The 14,828-nt window shown below is 34.4% G+C and overlaps 1 protein-coding gene across 1 annotated transcript in view; it reads right to left on the minus strand.

Annotated features, from left to right (window-relative positions):
* Window positions 1-14,828, minus strand: part of MYO10 (myosin X) — a 242,145-nt gene that overhangs the window by 99,750 nt on the left and 127,567 nt on the right. The window contains exons 4-5 of the mRNA XM_074200421.1: window positions 5,634-5,821; window positions 374-508 (exon numbers count right to left, since the gene is read on the minus strand). Of these exons, the coding sequence (XP_074056522.1) occupies window positions 374-508; window positions 5,634-5,821 (323 nt within the window). The remainder of the gene's footprint in view (window positions 1-373; window positions 509-5,633; window positions 5,822-14,828) is intronic.

The raw sequence follows: 14,828 nt of genomic DNA on the forward strand, positions 1-14,828 counted from the left end.
AAAACTGTAAAGCATTTTACTATTAAAAGAGTAGAATAGGGGCGGCTAGGTAGCACAGTGAATAGAGCACCAGCTCTGGAGTCAGGAGTACCTGAGTTCAAATCCAACCTCAAACACTTAGTAATTACCTAGCTGTGTGGCCTTGGGCAAGCCACTTAATCCCATTGCCTTGCAAAAAAACTTAAAAAAAAAGAAAATAAAAGAGTAGAACGGGCAGCTAGGTGGCACTGTGAAGTCAGGAGGACCCTAGTTCAAATTTAACCTAGGACACCTCATAATTACTTAGCTATGTTGTGATCTTGGGCAAGTCACTTAATCCCATTGCCTTGCAAAAAACAAAACAAAAAAACTGAGTAGAATAATTAAGAAATACCTGCTTTCAAGAATAGCTTGTTCCACACAGGCTGTCTTTTCCTTTATTGATAATTCCAAAGAGTGTTGGCTGATGACAGATAGAAACTTGAGGATCAACTTAGTGCTCTCTGTTTTTCCGGCCCCACTTTCACCACTGAAAAACAAAATACATATAATGAAAGATAAGGTACTATACTAATCACTAATAATAACTACAATATAGTGTTAAGCAGTAAAACTTTATTTCTACAACTAATCATATAGTTCTTATTTTTTATATTTTCTTTTATGGTCATGAAATTACTATCTCAATAATGAAAAAGGTGATACTATGGAAACTGAATCATATAAAAGCAAAACTTCTCTCCTCACCCTCTTCCTCCACTGTGGCCAATTCATGTACACATGAATGTACAAATATATTTAGGAACTTGAGAAATAAAGTACAAACCATGATTTATGAATTCAAAGGAATTAGAATCCAGTTGCATAATGAGATCAACATATATGAAATACTTATCAAACAAGACAAGAGTGCATGAAATTCAGTACTAAAATTGAACAGTACATTCCTCAAGGTGAAAATATCCAATAGCTGTTGGTGGTGTTAGGATTAGAGTTCAGGGGAGCCTTAGAGTTCAGGAGAACCTATCTTCTTTTTTATGAACCTGGAACACTTTTTTTAAATCAAATATTGGATTAGTTTTAATACTGAAACAACATCAGAAAAATTATCATGAGAACATTCTATATGTTAGGTGACAAAGCTTTTTGCATTCTTTAATTAGTTTTATTTTAAATAATATTTTTATTATATAAAAATAATCCATCAGAATGATATACAAAATGGGAAAGAAAGTCAAACTGTTTCAAGAAATTAACTCCACAGAGGACAGTAGATCAGGAAACTAGACCAGGAGGGTCTTCTCCTTATCATTATTAATCTTTCTATTTTCTCCATTCTCCCAGACTTGTTTCCATGAAAGCAGTTTCTTAAGCCCAAGAAATAGGAAAAAGATAGGAAAAACTTTGAAATAGGAAGGAGAAAATGGGACTGGCCTTAACTAATATATCTTTCAAATACAAAACACTTCAATCAGTACACTCTAGAAATCAATTCTCAATTTAAACTTTTGCTTTAAGAACAAATTCTCCTCAAGAGTTCTTTGATGGTCCAATTAAAATCTGCAAGTAAGTTCGGTGGTTACGTCTTTTTTTTTATTTTTATTTTTGCAAAGCAATGGGATTTGTCCAAGAATACACAGCTAGTTGGTAGTTTACATAGTAGCTACCAATACAAATGATCAAGATTGAATTTAGGTCTTCCTGACTCCAGGGCTGGTGCTCTATCCACTGCGCCACCTAGCTGCCCCCTAGTTACCTCTTTCTATCAAAAACCTGCATAAAAGTCCAAGAACAGTCTTGGTTGTTAGAAAGTTTCAGACAGTTGTGCACTACCATTCTCAACCTCTTCTAGCAAGTGGACAGGAAATATTATTAAGTTCAGTGGCTAGTGGCTGATTTCTCAATAGAACGTCCAACCCAAGGATTTGTTGTTGTTCAGTCATGTCCAACTCTCTGATCCCAATTAAGCTTTTCTTGGCAGAGATACTGGAGAGCTTTGCCAGCTTCTCCTCTAGCTCCAAGGGTTAAGTGGGTCACACAGATAATAGCAAGTGTCCAAGAATGCATTTGAATTCAAGTCCTCCTGACTCAAGGTCTAGTACTCTATCCCCTGAGCCACTGAGCTACCTCAGCAACACAGAATTTTGGCAAAAAAAAAAAAAAAAAAAAAAACAATTCTTACTCTTCCTAATTACCTCTAAAAATAAAAATCTTGACAGAACCTATGTCAAACTCAACACCAGAAATTCTTCCAGCTAACTAAAGGTTGGACAAAAAAGATCTTAGAGAAGAAAAGCCTCAAAGAATGATGAAGATATGTAGGGCAATTCAAAGAATATTTAATATTCATTTAGCGGCTTACCTCAAAATCCAGTGCTATGCTATATATGTATATATTACAAGTCACCTCGGGGGGGACAGAGGAGGAAGACAATATTCAAAATGTTTAAAAAATAAGTAGAAGAAGAAAATGAGCGGAAGAAGTACTCCTTCATTAAAGCCAGTCTAACTTTTCATTTAATGAGATTGATACTTTTTTTTCACTTTAATCATGAATGTATTTCTCTGCATGTATGTTGTATCACCTAAACAGAATGTAACTTCCTTGAAGAAAAGGACTATTTCATTAGGGGTTTTGCATCACCACTATATGGTTAAAATATATGACACAGACTGAACTTTGTTGTAAATTCAAGTCAAGTTATTTCAACTTGCTGGGCCTCAGTTTACTAATGTATAATCTATGTAAATCGGGTACTTTTTACTGTGACTAATCATTTGTTTGTTAAGTCTGTGATGCATAGCAAGCATGTGAGAAATAAGGTGAAAGGAAGATGCTTTTAAAGAAACAAAACTAAGTCCACTAGAGGGCAGTCTGTTATTTTAAAAGATTATATTTTTCATCTCAAAGAAAAAGCAAAAGATCAAAAAGAAATTTGTATTAAGTAAAATATCCTAATTTAAAATTTCTCCTGAGTCTGAAAGTTTACTGTACTTTATTTAGATAAAATTTTGACGTTCACATTTCCATTATTTAATAGAAGCTTTCTGTAGTTGTTCTATGTGCAATATTTGAATTACACAGGGATATGTACAATAAGCACCTTCTAACTTTTCCTCTAGAGCTCCAAAGCTGTCAGATAGATTTGTAGCCTCTCTTTTTTCCCCCTCTACTGAAATCAATAATTGTTTATTTAGGTATTTAATAATCCAAGACACAAATATAATTGTACTCCAAAAAGCCCTGAACCAATAATCAGGAAGACCTGCGTTAAAATTCCTATTTTGTTCCTTAACTGTATGGTTTTATTTCTTAAATTCTGTTGAATTAATTTTCCTCACTGGGACAGCTAAGTGCCATACAGTAAGACAGAGCACTAAGCTTGGTTCTAGAAGATCCATGACTAACTCTTGCCTCAGATACTTTACTGACTGTGCAACCTTGGATAAGTCACTTAACTCTTCTAGTTCAGTTTCCTCATCTGTAAAAGGAGGGGAAAGACAGCATTGGTTGCCAATCTTAAAATTCATCTAGAAGTAAAACAGGCCAGATTAGCTCTTCTGAGTATCCTTTAGCAAATATTATGCTCCCTGACTGTTTCAGCAAACACTTCAGACTTAACATGATAAATTCACTCTTTAACACTATGGAATGAGATTCAATACTAGGCAAGAGCCAAACCTGAGCCAAACGGTCTCATTCAGCATATGGCTCCAATATGAATAACTGAAATTAAACTTTGATGGCAGTCAGATATAATAAAAGAGAAGAAACCTAGATTTGGCCAGGGGCAAAAGGTTGGTGGGAGTGGGGGGTGTAAGAAGAGTCTGTGGTTTGTTTTCAAAAGACAAGCATTATGGGATTTTGAAGGAAATATATTTTAGTCACTTTCAAGTTCAAGGAACAACCTACATTTCAGGAAATTTTCAAGAGATAACTGTTAGGGGGCAGCTAGATGGTGCAGTGGAGAGGGTGCAAGCCCTGGAGCCAGGAGGGTCTGAGTTCAAATCCGGCCTCAGACACTTAATAATAATTATCTAGCTGTGTGACCTTGGGGAAATCATTTAATCCCATTGCTTTGCAAAAAACAAAACTAAACAAATTCAAAAAAAAAAGAGAAAGATGTTTGTTTTTACCAAAAGAACACTCTATAGAATCAAGAGCACCCATTTTTAATAGTTTATGGGCCAAATTTTTTTTCCCCTCCCACCCTAAAGTAGATCTCATAATAATTATTAACAAATGCCTTTTTCATTAGGGTGTGCTTAGTAAACCTTTTTTTCATGGAAATAAAAAAAAAGTTGAGAGGCAGTATTGTACAGGAGAAAGAAAGTTTGGTCTTGGAGTTCAGATGGCTTGGGTCTGAGTTTTGTCTTTGACATACACTGACTACTGCACGAAATCAGATAATCTCTCAGGGACCCCAGGTTAGGAAGAATATAGGGGTGATCTGCATTGGGTGAGGGTTGTTTTGGTTTTTTTTTAAACTAAACCTGTGATAATCATTGGTGTAGAGTAGGTCTGGTGAGGACTCTCCCTCCACAGATACAGATCCAAAATTATTCTGAAAATCTGCCCTTCAACCCTATGCTAAGCCAGGTAACTAAAGATCACACAGAGTCCTATTTAGTGGAGTATTATTGAATTGGTAAGGCACCTTAGACCAAAAACTTAAATACATGGCATTTTGATTCAATTTAACCTGGGTGGTAAAATAGAGGGGGTTAAGGACATGGATAAGAAGAAAAATGAGAACTTATGGTTACAAAGCTAGACTGCAAGTACATGGTTGAAACAACTCATTTTATTGAGGTGGTTTCCCCTGGATGAAAAAAAGATGAGAGGAAGTTTCATGGATGAGACAAGGGAACTGAAAATAGTTAAATCAATGTGTGTTAATAAAGGTATTTGGCAATCCCTGAGTACCAAATGGCTTTCATTCTGTTTTCCTGACTAGGCACAGTACAGGCAAGCAAAAATCAATGAGATGAATGTTTCTAAGAGAGTAGAAATTGACTCTATAAGAATGAAACACTTTCAACTACGAAGAGCTAGGAGAATGACAGTATTGAAGAGAACAAATGGAATACTACTTAAGTCCTCATAATATTAAGAGCAATTGAAGTCAAACAATGAAAGAAATAGGGTATATAATTATCTTTATATATACCCTAACAAGTTTCTTTCCAAATAAGCTCCCAGAAGTTCTTTTTGATAAATGTAATTTTCAAGCCTAGTAAGATTATCAGACTGTTCAAAAAGGCATACCCAAGTTTAAAAGAGGAAAAAAAGACATTTATAATGAAAGGAAGTAGTCATTCAAAAGGCAAATAGGATGTGGAAGTAAAATATTTTTTCTACTAAATTATTCTATGAAGTATGTAAGCAAAGTATGTTTTCTTTCACAGGATAATAGGAGGATGTGATGGCACTGCATCCTCAGAGACCCAATAATGAAATAGATTTATGGGGAAATATACAACTAGTATTTTTCAGCTAACTTCATTTCATTCTTTCCTGTCAATCCTTTCCCTATTGCCCCAAACCTCCAAATCTCTGGCCTTTTTCCCCCCAGTCAACATTATAATGATGCACTCACTTAGTCTGTTTAAGGCATATAAGTAGAATCATTAATTATTAAACATCCATTTACCTGATGAGAACACATTGGTTGTCATGACGTTTCCATAGACAGCGGTAACATTCATTAGCAACTGCAAAGATGTGAGGTGAAATCTCCCCCATATGGTGTCTGCTGTAGTGCTCCATTGTTGACTGATCATAGAGGCCAGGAATGGTCTTGTAAGGATTCACCGAAGCAATAATGGAACCAATATAGGTCTGCAAATACAAAAAGAGAGAAGAATCACAATGACTGACAGACAGACTTGCAGGTGGCATATTAACAAATTTTGTTCTCTTTTCTTGAAATAATTTCATAAGAGAAAGAATAAGGTGGCTTATGTAAAACATTTTACAAACTCTAAAGCATTATATGAATTTTAGGTATTATTATGAGAAAAGCAAGTAGGAAACAAGTTAACCCTACAGCAATTTTATATAAATTCTATCTCCACATTATAAAAATCAGATGTAGGATGAACACTCATAACCTAAATAAAGAATGTAAATTGTACTACTACTGAAAATGTCTTTTGTATTTTGTATATAATGTCAGGTTTATTTATTATCTACTATTTTCAAAAGGTATAATTACATGTTGTACTTCCTCTTAAACTCATCTTATGCCAATAATTTTTAAAAGGTGCTTAGCTAAATCCCAGTCCAATGTATACATACCATCTAAAACATCTCAGGAAAATGTCACTTACTAGCTGTGTGACCTTGGTTAAATCACTTAATCCCAACTACCTCCCTCCTCAAAAATAGTCCATTCAGTTTCTTATTTAAAATGTCCAGTGATTTTAATATCAATAACTCACAAGGAGCTCAATCCATTGTTGGACTGCTCTAACAATTAGAAAGTTTGTTCAACTACGCCCAAAGGGCCACAAAAAATGTGCACACCCTTTGATCCAGCAATACCACTACTGGGTCTATACCCTGAAGAGATCATGAAAAAGGTAAAAACATCACTTGTACAAAAGTATTCATAGCACCAACCTGTTTGTGGCGGCAAAGAATTGGAAATCAAGTAAATGTCCTTCAATTGGGGAATGGCTTAGCAAACTGTGGTATATGTATGTCATGGAACACTATTGTTCTATTAGAAACCAGGAGGGATGGAAATTCAGGGAAGCCTGGAGGGATTTGCATGAACTGATGCTGAGTGAGATGAGCAGAACAGCAACATGGGGGCGATAATCAACCTTTATGGACTTGCTCATTCCATCAGTGCAACAATCAGGGACAATTTGGGGCTGTCTGCAATGGAGAATACCATCTGTATCCAGAGAAAGCACTGTGAAGTTTGAACAAAGACCAAGGACCATTACCTTACCTTTAATTTAGAAAAAAACTGTTATCTTACTATCTGATCTTGCTATCTCATACTTTTGTTTCTTCCTTAAGAATATGATTTCTCTCTCATCACATTCAATTTGGATCAATGTATACCATGGAAACAATGTAAAGACTGACAGACTGCCTTCTTGGGGGGGGGGAGTAAGATTAGAGGAAAATTGTAAAAATCAAAATAAAATCTTTTAATAAATAAATAAATATAAAAAAGGAAGAAAGACCACTAAAACATAAAAAAGAAAGTTTGTTCATATATTAAGCCAAAATTAGCCTCAATGTTACCTGGTTGCCTTTTCATATAATTTCTAAGCTGTCATCAGCCTTGAAGGCAGTTGGTAGATAAGAGTGGTAGGATAAGGTTCAGGAAGACCTGAGATCAAATCTAGCCTCAGTCACTTTTTTGCTGTGTTATCCTGAGCAAGTCAATCAATGTTTGCCTCAATTTCCTCATCCGTAAAATGGGAGTAATAATACCACCTCTACCTCCCCAAGTTGTTTCAAGGGTTAACTAAGATAATAACTATAAAACATTTCCTTGGCACATAATAAAAGATATATAAGCACTAGTAATAAAATATGGTCTTAAGTGAGCAGAATCAGGAGACCACCATACACATTAACAGCAACATTATGAGATAATCAACTATCACAGTCACAGGTCCTCTCAGCAATTCAGAGATCAAGGACAATCCTAAGAGACCTGTTATGGAAAATACCATTCACATCCAGAGTAAAAACTGGAATGAATGCAGAAAAAAGTATATAATGTTTACTTTTTAAAATTTATTTTATGTTTTTTCTTCCTTTCTCATGGTCTCCCCTCCACCCCAGTTCTAATGCTCTTTCACAACATGACTAATATGGAAATTTGTTAAACATGATTCTACTTGTACAACTTATATTAGATTGCTCACTGCCCTGGAGAAGGGGGAGGGTATTAGAAAAATGTGGAACTCAAAAGGATGAATGAAGAAAACTACCTTTACATGGAATTGAAAAAAAAAAAACAAATACACACACACACACACACACACACACACACACACACACACACACACGAAAATATGAACTCTGGCCTTAGATACTTAATACTTGACCTTGGGTAAGTAAATCACTTTACCTCTGCCTCAGTTTCCTCAGCTATAAATTGGGGGTAATCATAATATCACTTCTCAGGGGTGTTGTATTGACCATATGACATAATACTTGTATAAAGCACCAGATATGTAGCAGGCAATATAAAAGGATTTATTTCCTCCCTCCCTTCTACCTTTACCCATTTTATCCTAGTTCTTACTTTTGGAGCTACAATCAATATGGAATCTAATCTTTTTTCAAATCTTCAGGAAAGGCAAAAAAACCCCCTATGCTCTACTCTTAATTCTTCAATTAAACCAGTGGTGATTCCTTAGGTATGTTTCTGTTTGTGATAAAGTGAGTGGATAGTACTAAATGGTTATCCCCCAAAAGTCCAACAATTCAAATTAATGCTGTTTTATTTAACTAACAAGTTAGTAAAAAGACTGGTCAATCTTAATCAACCATTCTGTACCCGGAATCATACTAGACCCTGGGGATTAAAAAGATAAAAATGACCCAAAGATTAATGAATATTTTAGAAGGAGAAATAATGTATAAATATAAATAAATACAAAATATCACACTAGATAGGATGTGCTAGATCAGTACTAGATATCATATTAGATAGGTGATGCTAGATCAGTACTAGATATCATACTAGATAGGAGGGGTTAGATCAGTACTAGATATGCTAGATAGGAGGTGATGTTAGATCAGTACTAGATGTCATATTCAATAAGGAGTTGAATTTTGAGGGAAATTAGGATTCTAAGAGGGAAAGAAGAGAACATCCCACAAAGAGGGGGGCATCCTAAGCAATATAGAGCACTAAGATGGAATAGTATACAAAACATTCATGAGAAAAAATGAGAAGTCAGATCTATATTCACTAGATCATAGACACATGGGGAAAAAGCAACCCCCTCTTCTGAAAAAAAAAATAGTTCCAATAAATGTTTTTAGAAGTAAGGGAGAAGTAATCACTGGGGCTTTCTGGGTTAGTTATGCTTTGACAGATATGTGGAGGACGGCTTGGAGAAAGACTGAGGTTAGGAGATCAATTAGATTATCACTGTAATCCAGAGAATTAAGAGTCTGAACAAAGATGGTAGTCACATGAGGTGAAATCACAAGATTTGGCATGAATGACTGAGGGAAAATAAAGAATAAAAATAACTCCCAGGTTTCAAACCCGCAATAGAAATGGTCAAGTTCAAAATAGAGTAAGCATGTTAAATCTGAGTTACTTCTGGGACATTGGCAATTTGTGATCAGGAGAGAACATGGCACTGGATACATAAAACTAGAATCTGTAAAAAAAAGGATAACTGAAGCTGATAAAGTCAACAAAAGAAGAGGGCCCAAGATAGAGAGCTGAGATTACACACTCATATATATAGCTACAGTTGACTGATTAGAACAAAAGTTAGACTGCAAAGATTGGGAAGTAAGATAAAGAAGGAAATGGAGACACAAGAAGAAAGTTGAAAGAGAACAAATAGTCAAACAAGAATTTTTTAAGTATACTGGAGACACTGTGATATGTTTATAGGGCATAGGGCAAGCACCAATGGGAAGGGTGGAAGCAATATGTTGGAAGAGAACAGAGCAGGGAGGCTAAGTGCCACAGTGGATAGAGCACCGGCCCTGGAATCAAGAGTACCTGGGTTCAAATCCAGCCTCAGACTCTTAATAATTACCTAGCTGTGTGGCCTTGGGCAAGCCACTTAACCCCATTTGCCTTGCAAAAAACCTAAAAAAAAAACAACAACAAAAAAAAGGCAGAGAATGGAGGAGTTGGACTTGGGGTATTTGAAGAGGGATTGACCTTTCATTAAGGGACACCTCTTTATCAACACTGCAGTACAGGAAGGGAGAAAGGGATTTCCAAATATAGAATAGGGGAGAGATGGAAGCTCAGGGCAAACATCCCTTTACTCAGCAAGGTATAAAGTCTGCCAAAAAGCAAAGGGGGAGGGATGGTGTGGGAGGCTTAAGGAAAGAAACAAATATAGGTCATGAAAAAGAATTCAAGTAAAGAACCTAACAAGAATTGTCTTTTGGCAGTGAAAAACTTGTTAAGACTAGATAATACATTTTTGTGGACAAAGTCAATTAAGGTTGTGTGACATTCTCTAGAACTTTTCTGTAGTCCAGAAAGGAGGAAGTCCAGGAGGAAGATAATGGTGATGAGACGTTGCAAAAACAATACAAGGTTGGAATTTGACAAGGTATGAGCAACACCAAGACCAAAACATAAAAGATGAAAACAAAAACAATCCTCTGTGATGTGTAAAATGTATTTTCCCTGTCATGTTAAAAGAAATAGCAAAGGGGCAGCTAGGTGGCACAGTGGCTAGAGTGCCAGCTCTAGAGTCAAGAGGATCTGGGTTTAAATCCAACCATAAACACTTAATTACTTAGCTGTGTGACCTTGGGCAAGTCACTTAACCCCACTGCCTAGCAAAAAAAGCAAAAAAAAATTTCATCTCTTTTCTAGAAACAAGTGACTTTTTTTTGTATCTGACAAGTCAAATAAATGGGGCTGATCTTTTTTTTAAAGCCATAATTTGATTATATGTTTATGATGTCTCTAAAAAAGGCATAGCAATATTTTAAAATATTGGTTTGGTTTACTATAACTGCTTTCTCTAAAGTAAAAGTGTCTTTTGAAAAGATTTCCTTCTTTATGCTATTGTAATCAATTTATCATATCACATTGCCTATTTTTAAAGAATATCTTCAAAATTTCAATTGATGAATTCTGAATACACATTGAATCGTCATTTTTCCCTTTTTATGGTATTTTTTGTTGTTTTTGCAACATGGTTAATATTGAAATGTTTTATATGACTTCACATTTGCTTGAATTATCAGAAGGTGGAGGAGGGGCTGGTTCAAAGGAGAGAATTAAAAATTAAAAAAAAGTAAAGTTAAAAATAAATAATTCAACTGAACACTTATTTTACTAATCAATTCAAACAAAAAAAACATTTAAGTGCCTATTGTGTGGATGGAGATGTGGAGAGGCATGTTGCTGCTGCTCAGACCTGAACATTTAGGAAGATCACACTGATAGGTAGCTGAACTGAGAACAGACTGGAATGGGAAGAAAGCTGGGGCAGGAAAATTGACTAGTGGGCTAATAGTCCAGGGATGAGAATCTGGACCAAGACAGTGACAGTACCTGAGGAAAGAAGGGAATATATGAGAGAGATACAGCATAGGACTTGGCAAGTTACAGAATATGGAGGATGGGAGAGGGTAAAGATTTGAAGGTGACACCTAGGTTGTGAGTCTGAGTGACTAGGAAAATGGTGTCCTTGGGATATCATGCCTCAGGGTAAAGACAATGAAGTCAATTTTGGATGTATCAAACTTAAGATGTCTATGGGATATCCCATTTGAGATGTCCAATAAACATTTAGGTGAGTAGAGTTGGTTATCAGTAAATTTGAGAATCATCAGTACAATGATGATAATAAATCCATGGGAGTTTATATGATCACCAAAGTTGTAAAAAGGGAAAAAGAAGAGGATCCAGGACACTGGGGAACAAGCACTTTTAGCAGGTATGAAGATCTGAGCAAAGTCCAACAAGATGGAACAGATGAGGAAGATAACATGGAAAAAAGAAAATGATCAAAATCAAGAAAGAAGAGAATATCAAAGAGAAGAATGTAGTTGACAATAAAAGGATGCAGAGAGATCAAGGATAAGGACTGAGAAAAGGAATCACTTAATTACCTTATACAAATATCTCTCTCACAAATTGTTCATTGAATGCCCAAGTATTTGTAACTAGCAAGCCATAAAATAGGGAGAGACATAGACTTGCCTGTTTGACAATATTTTGAAAAATGATCTGCACAGAATCAAAACAGACTAATGTCAGAGTTATCAAAGGCTCTTATTCACAGATAATATTGTATTTAATTGAGTGAAGTCATCAAATACTATAAGGTTTCCTAGATGAGGAATATAAGATTTTTAGGAATCAAAAGTTTATTCTGTTCCTTTGCTATTTTAACATTGGTTATGAGAAAAGACTTTTGTAAAATGTAAAGCACAATAGAAACATAAGCTATAATTATAATAAAAATGATTTTATAGACAGTATTTCACAAAGGGGCTTGCTTTTATGCTTGCCATACATAATTTTGAATGTAAACACACCAAATGTATTCTCATCATACAAAATACTCATCCAGATAACAATGTATCCAGAAAAAGATAAATTAATAACTTATTCATTTTACAACCTTTGAAAAGATGTTTACCTTATATTTTTACATGAACCTGAAACTCATATTTTAAGCACCAAAATTTTTTTTGGATGTTATTTTCTTTAAACTTTCTAAAAATGATGACCTACTGCCATTCTTTAAACCTTGTACAAGAAAAGAAAACATTCCTGTATTGTTATAAATAGTTCCTTATATTTATTTGTATGGCACTTAGTAGTTTATAAAATAATTCTGCACATATCAGTTCCACTGCACTGTGAGGAAGAAGAGGGGAAAGTACTATCTTCTTTCTATAGATAAGCAAACTGAAACTTACATACAGAGGTGAAGTCATATACAATTCAGTAGTAAAGATCAGTCATTTAATAATCAAATCACTAATGACCTCTTTATTATCATATCAAATGATTTTTCTCTTATTTTTACTCTCTTTAGTTTGTCTTAGTATATATCAGAATGTGGATTATTCTCTTTCTGGATATCCTCTTAGTTTCTATGAAATTAAGAGTCTCAGGATTCTTTTTTTTTCTCTGTATATGAACCCACAGTCCAATTTGTATTATAACTATTTATTTGCTAACACTACTACATAAGGAGCTCCATAATTACAGGAATTGGATAGTTAGTACATCATTTTTTATATCTCAACCACAGAGCAGCACAATGCCTTTGACATAAAAGGCTTTAATAAATGTTTCTTTAAGGTCTTCAAACTGGATTGCTGTGGGTCGTTTCTCCCTGTATCTCTGACAAAAACACAGACAGGCAGACACACACACACACACACACACACACACACACACACACACACACACAAACACACACACGACTCTCTCACACACAGTCTTATTTTCTGAGTCACTTTATTCAGTAGCCCCATCTCCCTCCATCTACTTCATCTGTTATAAACAATCACTTCTGAGAGCTTTTGATATAGGTCACTACATGAAGAGGAGTTAAATGTAGTTTAACTGAACATTTTCATCAAATTTCTTGAAATGTGAGTGTTACATTCACAATACTAGAGTGTCCTCAAGTTGGAAAGGGATCTAAGCAAGCCATCTATTTGCTCTTTGCCTAATAAGTATCTTCTGCAGCATCTCTAAAAATTGATAGTCCAGTCAATCTCCTTCAGCATCTCCAATTAAATATAAGTCTCATCATAAATTAAACTGGCTCTGTGGTCCATACAATATAGTAGCATGGGCTGGGGAAATGGTGAATCTAAGGCATTATAGAATATCAAAGTGAAGGTGTTTCTAGAGTAAGATCTAGGTGGGAGGACTGCTTTTATATGTGTATAAAGCTAATTTGAACAAAATTATCCTTAAGTGGAAACAATGCACTCCTATAAAATTTTTGGACAGAGGTCTAAAATGTGTCAACTCATTCAGATAATCAAAGTAAAAACATGCTTACTTATTGGCAAGTAAGCTCTAAGAAAAATCAATATTGTATTGAACTAAAAGTAAGAGAAATTAAAGAGGATAGATTTTAATAAAAAAACCCAAAAATCAAAACAAAAAAATAAGCATATTATCATACCTTAAATATTCCCCTAATTCATATGTAGTGAAAATAATCTGAAGAAATAAACAGATTCAATGTATGAAAAAGCCATGAAGGTGGAAATATTTAGCAGTCATTTTAAAAATCAAAAATTTAATTGAAATAGTCTAAGATCCTTGTTCCTGGTAGCTTTAGAATGTATATTTAGCTCATATGGTAAAAGGATGACTTGATTTTATTCTTTTAAAGAATGTGTTTTGGTTATCATAAAAATGATAGAGTTATCATATTTCTGAGCAATGTTTAATTACAAAGGAAAGCTTAAAGTAACATTTTAAGTTTCACCATTTATTTTTGAATTCTCTTACCTTACCATGTCAAAGGAGAAAGAAATAACTAGTTAATTTATCAAAAGTTTTACAAGTCCTTCACATTAGACACCTAATAAGAATTTCATTTACACTTTTAGGCAAGAATTAGACATACTAATGTGTTTTCCAAATACTGTAATACATTCCTTTGCATAGGAGTAGAGGCACAGATATCTTTCAGGTGTAACTTTTATGAAGGTATTGCCCATGTATATTCACTGTTCCTCTTAGAGAGAAAGTTAACTCTAGATGCCAGTGTTCAAAGATACTCTTTGTTCTAAACTCAAAAGTCACATTCTTTTTTAAAGGAAAAAAAATAGTATTTACCTAATGACTATTTAGTATTGCTTCATTTCCTTCTTGGATACATTTCCAACATGGAAAAAAACCCAACCAAAATATACAATGGAGAAGAGGGTGGAATTATTACCTTCCCTAGGGCATCTATACATTAACTTGAATATAAGTATGTATAAAGATTAAACATATTATCCTCTTATTCATTCACTTAAATTCTATTAACTAATTTTATTTTTCGAAAGCAAACTAAATCTTATTGTCTTTAGAGTCTTCTATTTAATTCACTTAAGTTTTTCAATTTCTTCATTTGAAAATAGATGCCTATTCACTTATTATCAAAATATTTCATTTTTCTCTCTC

This window comes from Macrotis lagotis, chromosome X (genome assembly GCF_037893015.1).
Source record: "Macrotis lagotis isolate mMagLag1 chromosome X, bilby.v1.9.chrom.fasta, whole genome shotgun sequence".
NCBI lineage: Eukaryota > Metazoa > Chordata > Mammalia > Peramelemorphia > Peramelidae > Macrotis > Macrotis lagotis.